We start from the raw sequence: 17,216 nt of genomic DNA, 5'->3' as shown, positions 1-17,216 counted from the left end.
CTGGGAAGAACACAATGGCCAAGGCTTTTCCCCAGAGGAATTGTCCCTTGGTCAAGATGTGTCCCGAGGGAACAACCATGGACACTCCGTACACTCCAGCTGGGAGGACGACAGCGACCCAGAGCTGGCGCAGGACCTCTGGCAAGTCGGGTCCAACTCCGGCATCTGGATGAAGCCCTTGGCCCTGGAGGATGACGAGTGGGACGAGGTGAGCATCCTGGAGCTGCCCCCAGAAGAAGACAAGGAGCAGGAACAGAGAGCTTTTGTGGCAGATGAGCTCCCGCTGCCTGTCCCTTGTGAGGCCTGGGTTGAGGAGCAGAAACCAGAGCTGCGCAGCCCAGGGCTGCTCTGTGCCTCGCTTGCCCCCCTGGAAGGCCAAGCCCCTGGGAGATACACAGCTTCTCCCTCCCAGGCCCTGCACGGGCAGCCGCGTGCCCCCAGGAAACTTCTCTCCCACTTCAGGTGGGCGCTGCGGAGGCTCTTCTGCTGTTCCTGCCTGGCGGCACCGCCCGAGGAGTAGCACGGACACGGCACCGACAGCAGCCACTGCTCCAGAGCCGCCCTCCCTGCGGGCTGTGGCACCCACGGGACTCTGAACCAGGCATCGGGGAACCAACAGGAACGGGATCAGGAGCGTGGAGAAGACAGAGATGGCACAGAGATGATGAAGGCCACAATGATGACAAAGATGAACATGAAGAGGACAAAGGCAATGACAAAGATGAAAACAACAAAGACAAAGCAGAAAACAGAGATGAAGAAGGTGAAGACCATGGCAAAGACAACGAAGACAAGAGGAAGAAGAATAATTTAAAGATAGACAGAATAAGGTTAGTGATAGGAATAAGAATTTAGGAATGCATAGGAGAAGAATAGGAAGAGGAATAAGAATTATAAAATCCATAGAAGAAGAGGAATAAGAATTTAAAAAGCTATAGAAGAAGAATAGTAATAAGAATAAGAATAAGAATAAGAATAAGAATAAGAATTTTAGAGTCCATAGAGGAAGAGGAATGAGAATAAGAATTTTAAAATGTATAGGAGAAGAGCAATAATATTGAGTAGGATGTAAAATATGTAGAAGAAGAAAAGAAGCAGAAGAGTGAGAATAAGAAGAATTATTTAGAATTCTATAAATGAAGATAAAATCTAGTAAATAAGAAAAATTAGCAAATAATTTATATTTTCCAATTAAATTTTTTATGCACAAGACCAGAGTCTCCAGATTTCCTTTCTTGTCCCTCTGAGCCATTGATGGGTTTTCCACTTCTGTCCCAGGGAGTGCCCTGGGAGCAGCAACTGCTCAGCCCCAGCGCCTGTGGATCCTGATGGGTTGTGGGTGGATCTCTGCATCCCCAGTGGATCCCCAAGGGTTGTGGGTGGATCTCTGCATCCCCCGTGGATCCCCACAAGCGGTGCATGGATCTCTGCATCCCCCATGCATCCCCAGGGGCTGTGGGGGCTCAGCTGCTTCACCATGGTGGTCACCCCAGCTTGTAGAGGAATCTCAGCTCCAGCACCTGGAGCACCTCCTGCCCCTCCTTCTCCACTGACCCTGGTGTCTCCACGTTCTTTCCCTCACATGTTCTCACCTCCTCCTCTTCTCTGGCCAGAGAAAAAATTGTGCATGCCCCACTTTGTTTTGATTTTCTTCTTCAATACCTTATAACAGAGGAGTTCCCCACCACTCCCAATGGCCCAGCCTTGGCCAGCACCTTGTCCATCTTCAGAGCCACCAGGGATTGGCTCTGCTGGCCGTGCTAGAAGCTTCCAGCAGCTTCTCACAGCAGCCTCCTCTGTGGGGCTGTCCTAGGGTGAGGGAATGGTGTTTGTATCCCAAATCATGTGTTCTGTTCATGCCTGATATTATGTTCTGTGCCTTCAGCACTGACTCTGAAAGTGAAGGATTGTTTTGTCTTGTTATCAGCCGGCTCACCTCCCCCCATGCTCTGTGTCTAGGAGAGGCTTGGCTGGCCGCGCTTTGCTTGCTTGCTGGCTTGCTTGCTTTTGCTTTTGCTTTTGCTTATTAGTTAGTTTAGCTAGGCAGCCCAATTTTTATCCTGGACTGTTTCTTTTTCCCTTCCCGTTCCCTTTCCTGAATATCATCTGAACCTGCTCTGGACCTGGACCTGGGAAACATCAAGAATCACCGAGAGTCTGCATTCTGTGACCTGCAGCAGCCATCCCCAGCACCAGAGACTGATAGCTGGGCGACCACTCCCAGGAGAGACTTTCTGAATTTGTCATCTCTTCAGAACGGTGAAAGGGTTTTGGCATCTGGTGTTGGTTTTTTTTTACTGGGGAGTGTTTTTGCTTGTTAAATAAACAGGATTTTTTCCATTTCTCTCTGAGGAAATCCTTCCCGAACCAGGTGGGGGAGGAGCCGTGGGGGGTTTGCTTTCCTGGGGCTCCTTCCAGAGGACTTCTCCCAAACTTTGCCCTAAACTAGGACAGGGGCCCCCACTATCAAAAACCAGGCCCTGCAAAACCAAAACAGTCTCCAAGGCCAGGCCTGCTCCGGCCTGTTCCCAGCTCCTCGTGCTGGTGTTGGGCTGCCAGGGTGGGCCTTGGTGACACGGGCACTCTGTGTCAGGGCCCTTCCTGACATGGTGGTGGCCAGAGACCCTTGTGACATCAGAGAGTTCCATCCAGGCCGACGGTTTGTAGGGGCAACGCAGGTTCCGGGGTGCTCAGATCCAGGAGAGCCACTCTGGAAGGATCCAGAAGCAACTCCCGGGATCCGTCTGAGCCACAGGCCCAGAGTGACAGAGGAGGACAAAGCCCCAAAGCCATCCCCGAGTCCTGGTGGCCCGGCCCCGTGCCCAGCTGCCTGCAGGCCCTCAGCGGGCAGTGGCGGGAGCAGGGTCAGGTCAGGCCTGCCGCTGTCACACACCGAGGAGGACAAAGGGATCCCTGGTGACATGGCCCACGAGCATTCCCAGTGGGAAGCTGTGATGGAGCAGGAGATGTCCCAGGAGGAAGAAGCTGTGGGAGGGCAGCAGGAGTGTGGATGGGATGAAGATGAGAGATCCCAGGAGCCGTCCATCGGGAGCGTTCCTGACGATTCCCAGGGGGAAGATGTCCCAGAGCTGTCCCAGGGGGAAGCTGAGAGGCACCAGGAGCTCTCACCACGGGAAGATGATTTGCACTCCTACATCTCCCCGTGGGAGCACCCGAGAGAGACGGAATTGTCCCCAGCGAGGGACAGCAGCGACGAGGAGCTGTCCGGAGGGGCAGAAGCCGGGGCCCAAGAGCTGTCCCAGCGGGAGGAGGATGTCGCCTCCAGCACCTCCGGAGAGGCAGAAGCCGGGCCCCAAGAGCCGTCCCAGCGGGAGGAGGACGTCGCCTCCAGCACCGGGGACAAAGCCTTGAGGTCAGTGAGTGAGGAGGAGCCCCAGCCTGGTTCCCCGCAGGGACCCGGCTCCCCCAGCCCCGTGGGCACGGCGCTGGCAGCAGAGGCAGCTCCGGCCCTGCCCAGCGCCTCTCCTGCCCCTGGCAGTCCCCCGGGGGCCGAGCCGGCAGCTGCTGCCCCGGCCGGAGATGCTGGGCGGGAGGAGCTTCCCGAGCCCGTCGCTGCCGGGGAGGAGGAAAAGGCGGTGGAGGCTTCTGTGCCCAGCCAGGAGCTGCCATCAGCAGGGACACAGAGCCCGGTCCCCGCCCCACAGAGCCCCCAGGGCTGCAGCCCGGCTCTGCTGGACTTAGCCTGGCACATCAGCAGTGAGATCGTGTGCCGGGCCCTGCTGGAAATCCAGGGATCCGGGCAGCAGCCGCAGGGACCGCCGGTGGAAAAGGCAGCGGAGTCTCCTGTCCCCAGCCAGGAGCTGCCGTCCCTGGGGACACAAAGCCCACTCAGTGTCCCCTACAACATCCAGGACAGCAGCCCTGCCCTGCTCTGCAGGGAGCAGAGCAGCTCTGGGCAGCTTCTGAGCCAGGCCCAGCTGCAGCAGCTGCAGGAACAGGATGCTCAGGAGGAGGCTGCAGGAGCAGCTCCATCCCAAAGGCAGCATAGCCCCCTGCGTGGGAAATCCCACATGGAGGAAGAGCTTTCCCAGCAGGAAGGTGCGCAGGAGGCAGAGCTGTCCCTGGGAGAAAGGAGCAACTCCCAAGGAGGGTCCCAGGGGGAAGATCGTGCAGATCAGGAGCTGCCCCAGGAAGTGTCAGACTGGAAAGAGCCCACGGCGGAAGAGATGTCCCAGGGAGAAGTCAACAACTCCCAGGAAGACTCAGACTGGGAGGAATACCTGGAGAAAGAGCTGCTCCAGGAAATCTCGGACTGGGAGGAAAACATGGAGCAGGAGCTGTCCCAGAGAGACATCAACAGCCGGGAAGAAGTTTCCACCTGGGAAGAACACAATGGCCAAGGCTTTTCCCCAGAGGAATTGTCCCTTGGTCAAGATGTGTCCCGAGGGAACAACCATGGACACTCCGTACACTCCAGCTGGGAGGACGACAGCGACCCAGAGCTGGCGCAGGACCTCTGGCAAGTCGGGTCCAACTCCGGCATCTGGATGAAGCCCTTGGCCCTGGAGGATGACGAGTGGGACGAGGTGAGCATCCTGGAGCTGCCCCCAGAAGAAGACAAGGAGCAGGAACAGAGAGCTTTTGTGGCAGATGAGCTCCCGCTGCCTGTCCCTTGTGAGGCCTGGGTTGAGGAGCAGAAACCAGAGCTGCGCAGCCCAGGGCTGCTCTGTGCCTCGCTTGCCCCCCTGGAAGGCCAAGCCCCTGGGAGATACACAGCTTCTCCCTCCCAGGCCCTGCACGGGCAGCCGCGTGCCCCCAGGAAACTTCTCTCCCACTTCAGGTGGGCGCTGCGGAGGCTCTTCTGCTGTTCCTGCCTGGCGGCACCGCCCGAGGAGTAGCACGGACACGGCAGCGACAGCAGCCACTGCTCCAGAGCCGCCCTCCCTGCGGGCTGTGGCACCCACGGGACTCTGAACCAGGCATCGGGGAACCAACAGGAACGGGATCAGGAGCGTGGAGAAGACAGAGATGGCACAGAGATGATGAAGGCCACAGTGATGACAAAGATGAACATGAAGAGGACAAAGGCAATGACAAAGATGAAAACAACAAAGACAAAGCAGAAAACAGAGATGAAGAAGGTGAAGACGATGGCAAAGACAACGAAGAGAAGAGGAAGAAGAATAATTTAAAGATAGACAGAATAAGATTAGTGATAGGAATAAGAATTTAGGAATACATAGGAGAAGAATAGGAATAGGAATAAGAATTATAAAATCCATAGAAGAAGAGAAATAAGAATTTTAAAAGCTATAGAAGAAGAATAGTAATAAGAATAAGAATAAGAATTTTAGAGTCCATAGAGGAAGAGGAATGAGAATAAGAATTTTAAAATGTATAGGAGAAGAGCAATAATATTAAGTAGGATGTAAAATATGTAGAAGAAGAAAAGAAGCAGAATAGTGGGAATAAGAAGAATTGTTTAGAATTGTATAAATGAAGATAAAATCTAGTAAATAAGAAAAATTAGCAAATAATTTATATTTTCCAATGAAATTTGTTATGCACAAGAGCAGAGTCTCCAGATTTCCTTTCTTGTCCCTCTGAGCCATTGATGGGTTTTCCACTTCTGTCCCAGGCAGTGCCCTGGGAGCAGCGACTGCTCAGCCCCAGCACCCATGGATCCCCATGGGTTGTGGGTGGATCTCTGCATCCCCCATGGATCCCCATGGGTTGTGGGTGGATCTCTGCATCCTCTGTGGATCCCCATGGGTTGTGGGTGGATCTCTGCATCCCCCATGGATCCCCATGGGTTGTGGGTGGATCTCTGCATCCCCCGTGGATCCCCACAAGCGGTGCATGGATCTCTGCATCCCCCATGCATCCCCAGGGGCTGTGGGGGCTCAGCTGCTTCACCGTGGTGATCACCACGGCCTGTAGAGGAATCTCAGCTCCAGCACCTGGAGCACCTCCTGCCCCTCCTTCTCCACTGACCCTGGTGTCTCCACGTTCTTTCCCTCACATGTTCTCACCTCCTCCTCTTCTCTGGCCTGGAAAAAACTGTGCATGCCCCACTTTGTTTTGATTTTCTTCTTCAATACCTTATAACAGAGGAGTTCCCCACCACTCCCAATGGCCCAGCCTTGGCCAGCACCTTGTCCATCTTCAGAGCCACCAGGGATTGGCTCTGCTGGCCGTGGTAGAAACTTCCAGCAGCTTTTCACAGCAGCCTCCTCTGCGGGGCCCCCACTATCAAAAACCAGGCCCTGCAAAACCAAAACAGTTCTTTAGAAGCAGGAGCACTCATTTTCTTGTTTGCTATAAATGGATACATTTAAATGTTTTGTGGAGGCCAGACACAAACCCTGGCCAAGAATAAAGTCAGGACAGACTCATTGACACTAAATAGATTATTTTGGAGGGTTTATCCCAACAATTTTGGAAGATATTTTAAAACCAGGACACACATCAGAGATCAGTCTGATTCTCTGTGGCAAAAAGAGCCAGAAAATTCCTTGTTCTAGCAAACCCATTCCCTCTCCCTCCCTGAGCCTCTTCAAGCCCCTGCAGCCAGCGGTGAACAGCCAGGTGAGGAGGAGGATGGGCAGCACACGTGTGCTGGCATTATCCAGAGCGGGAATGCTCTCCCTGGGGAAGCAGAGCCAGCTGAGCTCAGGTTAAAGCAATCCCCAGGCTGCTGCAACCAGACAAAAATGCTTCCTAATTGGCTTCCTGGCAACCCCAGCCCCAGCAGACCTCGGCTGCAGCAGCAACGGTGACCCCAAATGCCCTGGAATTCCCAAAGTATTTCTGCATCTGTGAAGTTTCAGGTCTGGTTTCCCAGTAATAACCCTTTCTTATGGAAGGAATTTTTGCACAAACTAGAGAAGTGAGTTTGCTATACAAAAGCTGTGGTTTCCTTCAAATAACACTGCAAACAAAAGCTCTGGTCTGTTGTCATCAATGAAATTGGAGTCACCTGTACTGTGACAGTGTCATAGAATCATGGAATGGTTTGGTTGGAAGGAACTTTGAAGATCATCTCATTCCTACCCTGCCATGGCAGGGACACCTCCCACTGTCCCAGGCTGCTCCAGCCCCAGTGTCCAACTTGGCCTTGGGCACTGCCAGGGATCCAGGGGCAGCCCCAGCTGCTCTGGCAATTCCATCCCAGCCCCTGCCCACCCTGCCAGGGAACAATTCCCAATTCCCAATCTCCCATCCAGCCCTGCCCTCTGGCACTGGGAGCCATTCCCTGGCTCCTGTCCCTGCATCCCCTGGAAATTGTCTCTCTCCAGCTTTCCTGGGGCTCCTCCAGGCCCTGCAAGGCCACCCTGAGCTCAGCCCAAAGCTTCTCCTGTGCAGGTGAACAGTGCCAGCTGTGCCAGCCTTTCCTCCCAGCAGAGCTGCTCCAGCCCTCTGCTCATCCTGGAGCCTCCTCTGGGCTCTCTGCAGCAGCTCCAGCTCCTCCCTGGGCTGGGACAGGGCTGGGGCAGCTCTGCAGGTGGGCTCTCAACTGAGAAGGGCAGAATAACCCCCCAAAAAAACCCCAAAAACCGCACAAAATCTGAACTTGATGAAACCTGTGAATGCAACTTTGCTTGCTCGGTGTTGCAACTTCTGAGGCCAGGGCAGAGAATTGCAAGAAAGAGAGTTAAAAGAGGAAAATTAACTGGTTCCAGCCTCCAAGACAAGCATGGCTGTGCTCAGTAAACATTTCAGACAAATGAGGGAATGGAAGCAAACCAAATAGTGCAGCAACATGAGCTTTTCTTCCCTCAGTAAGTGATTCTTAGAGCTTTTCTGCCAAGCCTATGGGCTCCTCAGCAGCATAGTGTGGTTCTCCTTGCTCATTCATGTGGACAAGCAATGATTACCGACAATTAACATCTCTCTTGATGAAGGCAATTAAATGCTGTGAAAAACCCAAATGCCTGCTAAAAAAAAAAAAAAGAGAGAAGAAAGGAAGAAAAGAGCACGCTGGCTAAGCTGGGATGCACATCACTGAGGCATTTTGTAATTGGAAAGCTACCTGGGTTTTGCTTTCTGACTTATTCAACAAAACCCTATTAAATGAGGCTCCAGGTGAAGTACAGCAGTGATTAATGCCACGTCCCACTGTGACAAGGCACAGTGCTGCAGGGAGGTGGGGAATTAGTAGGAAGCAGCCACATTCACAGCTCTAATATCCAGGTTCAAAGTAGGATTTCTCTGATACACAGGCACAGTGCTCCAAAGGAAATCAGCCTGCAGCCTGTACCCGGTGCTGCTTTACAGTCCTCTGGCACTCAGGGAAAACAAATTCACAAAGCAGTGTGGACTTCTGTGCTGCTCTCATCATTATGTCTTCTGAGCAGCTCTGTAATTTCAGGGCAAATGTTAGGATGCAATGTGCATGGAGGAAGGGAGAGCAAAGGGATCCAGCTGGGCTTGAAAGAGAGGAAAAAGCAGTGGCAGCAGCCCCAGCACTCAGCTCTCCGTGCTGTGCCATGGATTGGGCTGCACTTGCAAGGTCACAGAGGCCGAAGGGTGGAGGGGACTTCAGAAGGGACAGCAGAGGGGATGCATCCACACACACAGGAGAACGTGGCCCACCCCTGAAGCCAGGCTTCTGGTGCTTCCAAGGAGTTTTTTTTTAAATGCAGGTCCTGCACAGAGGTCATGGGTTCCCCTTTCTGTTGGAGGTGGTTGGCCAAGCAGGGTCCCCTCCTCAGCTGGGACCTGCAAGAAGCAGCAGCCCCTCCCCTAAGAACTGGCAGCTCCACAGGATCAGAGATGGAGACTATTCCCAAAAAATCACAGATCAGCACCTGGCACTACACCCCTGGCCAAAAAGCTGTCAGATGTTATCCCTGCCCTTGATTCTGGACTCCTTTTGCTGACCATCTCCAGACCTTTGCTATTTTGTCTTATTTGCTCAGAGCTGAACACCTCAGCAGGGGAATAAGATCACCTCATCATCTTTTGGGTGAACCTCTGTCCCTCTCAATGTGCATCCTGGGCACCAGACAGAGGGACAAAAGGACAGAATGACAAAAGACATTTGGGCACTAGGGACATGAAGATCAGCTGCAGCAACAGAGAAGTGGGAGGAACAGTTCCACTTATGCAAAGTCAAGTGCACCAGAAGCTGTGGAACTACCTCCAACAGTGGTTCTTACAACCCAGGAGTGGTCACACAGCAGCTGCATCCCAACAGAAGTAATAAATTAACAGATAACAGTTTCAAGTGAAGCCTGAGCTTTGCCAATTGTCTTACAGCTGCAATTTCCAGAATTGCCAGCAGAAAAGAGGGTTTGGGACAAGATTACAAATCATATACAGGTTGGTGACTAAATCTGTGCTGGAATCTTTCTTCTCCTGCAGGCAACTGCTCAGCAGCTGCATCTGGGCAAGGGTTGGCTTGGCTGGTCCTTGGACATGTATCTTCCCCCATGGTTTGGATGTAAAAGCAGGTTAGGAGGTTTGCTGGGCTAAGGTTTGCAAGGTAGATGAAATTTTGAATTGTCAAATAAATTCTCATCAGAAACTATGGGAAGGATGCTGTGGACACAGAGGAAGTAAAGGCATGATCTTACTGAAAAGAGAGCACCAGCACTGCCTCAAAGCTCCAGTGGACACATCTGGGATGGGTTCAATTCATAAGAACATTTAACAGAAAAAATAACCTCTCTATTCTTCAAAACAGCACAAACACTCCTGCAGATGGGCTCTGCCCTTGGAAGGAAATTTGGCTGACTCTGTGTGTGCCCAGCAGTGTGAGGACACTGGGATGATATTGCTGGCAGGGAAAAGCAGTGTCCTGTACCATAAACACTGCAGAGAGCACAGCCTTCCCAGTTCCACAGAGCCACTGCTCTCTCTGCAGGCTGAACCTGCCCAGAAAACAGCTGCACCCTCTGCATGTGGTGACACAAGTATGAAATGCTGCTCTAGGGGGGTATCTTCATAAAGCAGATTTAGATACACTCAGAAAAGCATGGCCAGTGCAAGAGGAAAAGGGACAGGCAGCACTGTCCCCATGTCAGGCTACTCAGGCACCATCTTCTCTGTCAGGAACTCAGGCTCTGGGGGCTCCTGAAACACATTCACATGGAAAACAAGCTGAGAAATGAACCAGAGACTGGGCAAATGTCAGTAAAGTATCAGCCATGGAAACACACAACCATCAGGGTTGGAAGAGCCCTCCAGGATCATCCAGTGCTACCCCAGCCCCACCAGCATCACCCAAACCCTGTCCCCAAGGGCCACATCCAGAATCCTCTGGGACAATTCCAGTGACTCCAAACCTCCCTGGGCAGCTCATCCCAAGGCCTGACCACTCTGCCAGGGAAATTTTCTTTCCCAATCTCCAACCTGAGTCTCCCCTGGTGCAATTTGAGGCCATTTCCTCTCCTCCTTTCCCTTGGGACACGGCAGCAGAACCCAACCCCCTCACTGCCCCTCCTGTCAGGAGTTGTGCAGAGCAATGAGGTCCCCCCTGAGACTCCTTTTCTCCAGACTGAGCCCCTTTCCCAGCCCCCTCAGCTGCTCCTGGGGACAGGTAGATGCACTTCTATATTCCCGCTTCTCCAGATGTTTCTCCAGATGTTCATATAGATTTGCAAGAGCTGAGGTCACCTCCAGCTACATGATCAAGGGCACACCCCAGTACTGCTTGATTATTTGGCATGCAGTCTTTAAATTCACATCCTGGTTTGGCTTAGCTTTTTATTCAAGACCAGAAATGCAGAAAAAGGCAAAATCAGCATGAAAAGACAAAGCTGAGTCAGAAAATGGATGCCCAATTCAGTCAGGAATATCAATTACATTGTAGTGTATTGCTATATTTACTGGCAGGGTGGGCAGGCCCTGGCACAGCTGTGGCTGCCCCTGGATCCCTGGCAGTGCCCAAGGCCAGGCTGGACACCGGGGCTTGGAGCAGCCTGGGACAGTGGAAGGTGTCCCTGCTCATTGCAGGGGTATTGAAGGGCTTTAAGGTCCCTTCCAACCCAAACCATCCTGGGATTCTGTGATTCATAATAATTTTCAATTCAATTTAATAAAAAAACAAACAAACAACAAACCCAAACCAAACAGTCCCTGCCTAGGAGATGGGGATTGACATCCAAATTTAATTCACAGATTAACCATTCCCTCCTTACCTATTCGTAACAATTGAGGAGCTGCTGCTGCCAAATTCAGAAAAAAACTGCACCTCCAGGAGTTCAGATTGGTTTGCCTGGGGGGTTCTGAGCAAAGAGGATAACTGTTTCACTAAAAGAGGTGCTAAATTCCTGACAAATGGCAGTCCTCACTAACCTCAAGTCTCATAGTTTCTGAGAAAATTAGTGCCAGTTAGGTATCCAGGCAAATTCTTTCTGAACAAAGTGCTGTTCCTTAGTTAGACTGAGCCTGTGTGGTGTTCAGCAGCAGCAGAAGCTTATATAAGTTTATATAGCTTCGATCTGGCGTGCTGGGCCATATGGTCCTATCCTTTTAGAAAGAGAGGTCTTCACTACATGAAGTTCTGTCTCAAAACTGGTGGCACTTGTTTTGCAGATTTCTCTGCTGCAGCTGATGTTGCTGGGAAGCTGAAAATGCCCGCTTTTAGTGCGCTGGGAAATAACAACAGGTGTGGTGGGGAACGTTCATTGTGCTAATTGCAGGCACCCAGCATTGCTGCTTGGACTTCTCAGACTAACCTGGAATTCCTGGAGAAAGACAAGATTCTCTCAAGTGATCCAGAGTGATTTAAGTCAGGGTTTGACTCAGAATTGTTCCCTAAAATGATCTCTCCCACTTTACAAAAGACAACCAACTTCCAAAACTAATCCCTCTTGCTAGTCTGATTTTGTTTTCATGCTCCAGGGAAAACTGAGAGTGTAGCAATATCCTGCTACCCATAGCTGGGCATGGAAATATTTGATTTTCCTTTGAGAAATGTGGTCGTGTTCAGGTCTTATTGTGCAGCAGAATAAACCCAGGTTTCTTCAAGTATTTTGGGGAAGAAAAGAGACAGTGACTTGTGGCAGAATAGCCAGAGTTCACCTTCTCCACTGTATGTGCTCTGGGGTAGATGTGAGAATTCCCTTTTTCAGGGATATTTTGGAAGGAGGAGTGCATCTTGCTGGTGGTGTCCTCCCTTTTACCTCCTTTCTATCCCCAGCTCCCTTTCCGGACCGGAGATACGTAGGCTGACGAACACGTGTGATTGCTGAAAGCACTCCATGCCTGAAAATGTCTCAGTTTTTCACACATTTGACAAAAAAAAAACATTTCCAAAACCTGAAATACTCCAACCTGCTCAATTCTGACATCAATATTTAAATATTCAAGACAGAATGTCCCACTTTTCGGAGGTAGAGAACAACCCAAAATTCAGGCTAAGCAAAGTACCAAATATTCTTTATTTGGGCACATCTAGAAAACTGAAGCCTGGGAGTTCACTTAATTGTCTTGAAGGGGAAAAAAAAGAATATTTGAGTGTTGTTAAAGACAAGAAATCATCAAGCGTGGCAAACTACTGTAGGGCCTAATTGCTAAATAACAAGTCTCTTAGTTTATAAAAACAGCTTTAAAAGATAAAGATTGTTTCTATTCCGTTCACATTAAGATATTTTATGGTTTTACATCTCAAGACATTTAAAACAGCTTTTATTATGCCACTATAGCGTTAATGCCATTAGTTTCATCTATTTCTACTTGTTATTCAGCCCTCCCCCAGCTTAAACCCCTGTGAGTGGGAAAATGTATGAGGCATTAATATGAAATGTCTAATAAGTGTGTCTACAGAGAGAGAGACAATAAATAGCATTTTGATGGAGAGTAAAAGAATATTTTGAAGAGACAGGCTTATGAAATGAGTGGGAGTGGAGACTCATGATCATATTTGATTCTTCTGAGGTTATGACTGCATTAATTTTTTACTTTTAAAGAGGCAGAAATGGCGCTGCAGGCTGTAAGTGAATTAACCTCTGTCACCACTTCCCTAATGGAAAATGCTGAGCAAGGCTGCTGCAGTTTTGATCACTAGAATGGAACCTGTAGAAGGTGTTAAAGGTCATCTGTCTGTCATTTAAAATGAGCAGAGCAATCAAAATTGATAAGGCTAAAATGAGGCCACATCATTACATTATTTTCCCACAAGGAGTAGGCAGAAGCTGTTCTGATTCATGAGTAGGAAAAGTACAAAACATCTCCCCACCTCATATCCAATTTGTAGATTTATTGAGAAGTCAAAACTGTTCCTGGTAGCGAACTGATAAACAATAATCTTCCATGAATCCTGATTAAAAGGTGAACCAATTAGTTTTCCTTAATGGGATTTTGCTTTACAACAAAACCACAGCTGGTTTGTTTCAAAAGAAGTGAGCATGGACTGCCACACATATTTTTAATCCCAGGTCTTCTTCAAGGAACTAGAAAAGCAAAATGTACTGATAGAAGGAAATTTAAAGTTTCTCGAATGTGATTATTTCTATCCCCAGACCTGCTGCACTCTTACAAGACAGATAATCAAGCTTCTGGGGAGCAGTTGCCCATTAAAAATATCAGTATATCAAAATATAAGTTCCAAACCATGAGGAACTGGACCTATTTTCTCACAAAAACATTGAATTTTAAAACTTTTTGTGGCCTAGGATGTGAAATTTAAAATCACACCCTGATTTTAACTTCTATGTAGCAATATTTTTTCTTGTGCTTGAATAGAATTGTGGAATCACAGAATGATTTGGGTTGGAAGGGACTTCAAAGATCATTTATTTCCAATCCCCTGGCCATGGGCAGGGACAGCCAGGTCATTCCACTGGCATTATCTGTACTATCTGATGCCACTTGGTCCCTTATCTCTTATCTAACTTGTTCCAAGGCGTGCACTGCTGCACAGAGCAAACACTGGGTAACTGTAAGCCCAGGTGTCTACGTGTACTGCTTTTGATGATGAACACAATTAAACCAGAAAGTACTTAAAATGCAAAATTATTTGCTCCTAAAGACAGGGGCATCCACTGATGGAGCACTTCTTAAACAGAAAAAAAACCCCAAGTGGGATGGAAAATAACATATAATTAGGGTCAACACAAATTTAAATTGCCTGGGATAAATGTCATTGTGACTTGAGTAGTGGAGTTTTTCAGTTATTGATCAGGAATGACACTGGGAGTGGAGACTGTGGATGTGGCCATGTGTTCCCTCCAAAGAGTCATGGCACATTCCTGTTTTCAGTGTGCTTTTGTTAGGACGGAGATGTCCCATCTGCAGCAGGGCCAGGGACAGTCACACACTCCAGTGATGAAGATTAATAGCTTCAGCATTTTATTCATTGCTGCAGCATGAACATTTCTTATTCTGGCTTGGAAATACCTCCAGGTCCATTTCCTTGGTCTGTAAACTGATTTTTACATAGCTCCTGTTCAGCTGGAGCTGGCTTCAGGGCCTGGAAGCAACCAGCACAGTTGGCATTTCCTTTGCTTTACAATGTGTTCCCGCAGAAGAAACATTTCCTCTGTGCCTGGAATTTTACAGAACTGCCGTGGTGAGGGTTGTAACTACTGTTTTGCTTCATCTCTGGGAGAAATACAACCTTTCTGATACGTGCTTATTAGCTTCATTACACAAATAATATTTCTTGTGTGCACAGGAGATAAAACTTTGACAGCTGAGTCACGGAGACTGAGCACGGCGCCGTATTCTGCTTTTTGTGACAGGCAGCCCTGGGAGAAAACAATGCCTTTGGTGACAGGTTCTTGCTAACGTTGGGACAGAGAATTCCTAACACATGTTTTATTCAGGCAAGCCATTAAGTTTGATAGTAAATAATTGGCCATTTCTTCTCTGGTGGAGCAGCCATCAGCACACACTCATCTCAGGAGGGAAAGTGATTTACATGCTGTGAATTAGAATTTGGTGCAACACAGAGCTGTGGCAGGACTATGCAAAACAGAACTTAATTCCCCTAAAATGGACCTTCTAACACCAATGGTCACCATGACCAGGATGTCTGTCCCTTGGAGCTGCTGAAGTCACACAAAGAAGCAGAGGATGGAGTCAAGCCAAGTGATTAATCTCAGCAAATTCTTTCAGACAAATAAATTTTGGAGAATAGTGCACTCATTCCCACCTCCCAGCAAGCACTCATGAGTCATGGGTAGAAACAGAAAAACCCAAATAATCAAAATAATCAAACCTAGATCGGGAGGTCACTGGAGTAATGTCCAGCATTTATAAACTATGTAGTCATGGATTTCTGATTTTGTTCTTACCAGGTGAGGACTCAGCAAAGCACAAGATAAGAATCCTTTCCATCATGTGCACTTAAATGTTCAAAAGCACAGCTGAAGAATCTGGCTATGAGGACATGAGAAAAGTAGCCAAATTGCAAGAAGTGTTGATGTTGCTTGGCGTGGAGTTTTTGGTGCAAAAATAATCTTTAAGTATTTGACAACCCTTGTTTTAATAGCTCTTCACACCTCCAGGTAAAACTACACTTAGAGATGACAAGAATCACGGGAACATGGAATCAGGAGATCACAGAGTGGTTTGGGTTGGAAGGGACCTTGAAGATCATCCCATGCCACCTCCTGCCATGGCAGGGACACCTCCCACTGCCCCAGGCTGCTCCAGCCCCAGTGTCCAACCTGGCCTTGGGCACTGCCAGGGATCCAGGGGCAGCCCCAGCTGCTCTGGCAATTCCATCCCAGCCCCTGCCCACCCTGCCAGGGAACAATTCCCAATTCCCAATCTCCCATCCAGCCCTGCCCTCTGGCACTGGGAGCCATTCCCTGTGTCCTGTCCCTCCATCCTTTATAAATTGTCTCTCTCCATCCTTCCTGCCAGCTCCATTTCACCCAGCTCTCTAGACATGTCACAGAACAAATATTAGCACCAAAATCACAACGTGGCTACAATTTCTTCTTTCGCCACGTCTATTAATACACCTCCTGGAAATTAGAGTCAGTGTTTACAGCTTGGTGTTCACTGGCACCACTTTGACTTCAGTGACTGATTAACCTTTCTGAAGAAAAACAGGCCTCTTTGAAGATGTAACACTCTCCCTCTAAAGTGAGATCAAATCCGCTCAACACTCCCACTCATGCTGCTCTCAAAGAGAACCAGGGAAGAGAGGACAAAATATAATTCAGAAACATTCCCAGACGTTTCTTAAACAAGGTGAGGTGACAGAAAAAGCCAAATCTTTCAAAAATACTTTGCATATCACTTTTAATAACAGCTTTCTCCTCTGTGTGTGTTCTCCCCTCAGATCTCTTCTTTCCTGAGCAGGAGAGGAAACATTGGTCTCCTGTCTTGCTGGATGCCCACTCAGAAGTGCTAAGGTGGGTATGAGGATCCCTGTGATTAATCCCCCTAGAACAGAGGTCAGAGTAAAACAGAGAAGGAGAACTGAGGTTGAAACAGAAATCAGGTGGAGAAGGGAACTGGAGGAGTCTCAGCACAGGGGAATGTCCCATCCTCCAGGAGGAGGAACTGAGGAACACTGAATTCATAACACAGAAGTTCTGCCCTGGGAGCAGTCAGGCATCACCACCCCAGTTACAGGTGCCCTGGGGGTTAAAGCCCAGTATCTCCTGTATTTCTGATGGATAACTGGGAAGCTGACTGATTGCTGTTTCTGGGAATCTTGTTGCCCCTCAGAAATCAAAGGAATGGATGCAGTGCAATATTAACCATGATTTCTTGCTTGTGCAGGCATATCAAAATATAAAATATTGTAAATCTGGAAGTCACAGACTGCAGAAAGTGAGCAAATTAAGTCAACAGGTCAATAACACCTGGAGTGGAACATCAGCCTTTAATACAATGCATGTCTGAGAGCACAGCATCCCCATTCCCATCCACATCACTGCACCAAGCCTCATGTTTCCATCCCCACTATAAATAGCATTTCTGTTGTAAACTTTCATTTGCAGAGTCATCAAGAATCCCAGAATCATCAGGGATGGAAGAGCCCTTCAGGATCATCCAATCCCACTGTCACTCCAGCACCACCATCGTCATCCCAAACCACGTCCCCAAGGCCACATCCAGACACTTTCTGGAGATCTTCCTCCTCCTCCTCCTCTTCATGTTCCTTCCCCTCTGTTCACAACAGGCAGGACCAAAAGCCCTGATTTCCCCTCTGGCTCCCAGCAGCAGCTCTGGGATGCTGTGGTGTCTGGCTCCAGGGATGACACTCACTTTGCCCAGTTTTAAGAGTGTTTGAAAGAAATGATCTCTGGAGGAAGCCTTGCAAAAGCCTCCTTGATGTTTAAAAT

The 17,216-nt window shown here is 49.1% G+C and overlaps 1 protein-coding gene across 1 annotated transcript; it reads left to right on the top strand.

The window, feature by feature from the left end:
- The first annotated feature begins 745 nt into the window (after positions 1 to 745).
- Positions 746 to 5,033, top strand: LOC128783656 (fibrous sheath CABYR-binding protein-like). Its single transcript, XM_053934603.1, has 2 exons — positions 746 to 830; positions 2,145 to 5,033. The coding sequence occupies exon 2, from the start codon at positions 2,607 to 2,609 to the stop codon at positions 4,857 to 4,859; it is 2,253 nt and encodes a 750-aa protein (XP_053790578.1). The 5' UTR covers positions 746 to 830; positions 2,145 to 2,606; the 3' UTR covers positions 4,860 to 5,033.
- The last annotated feature ends 12,183 nt before the right edge of the window (positions 5,034 to 17,216 follow it).

Source organism: Vidua chalybeata, chromosome 2 (assembly GCF_026979565.1).
Source record: "Vidua chalybeata isolate OUT-0048 chromosome 2, bVidCha1 merged haplotype, whole genome shotgun sequence".
Taxonomy (NCBI): domain Eukaryota; kingdom Metazoa; phylum Chordata; class Aves; order Passeriformes; family Viduidae; genus Vidua; species Vidua chalybeata.
Note: the sequence above shows the minus strand (reverse complement) of the source record. Positions and strands in the feature narration are given on the sequence as shown.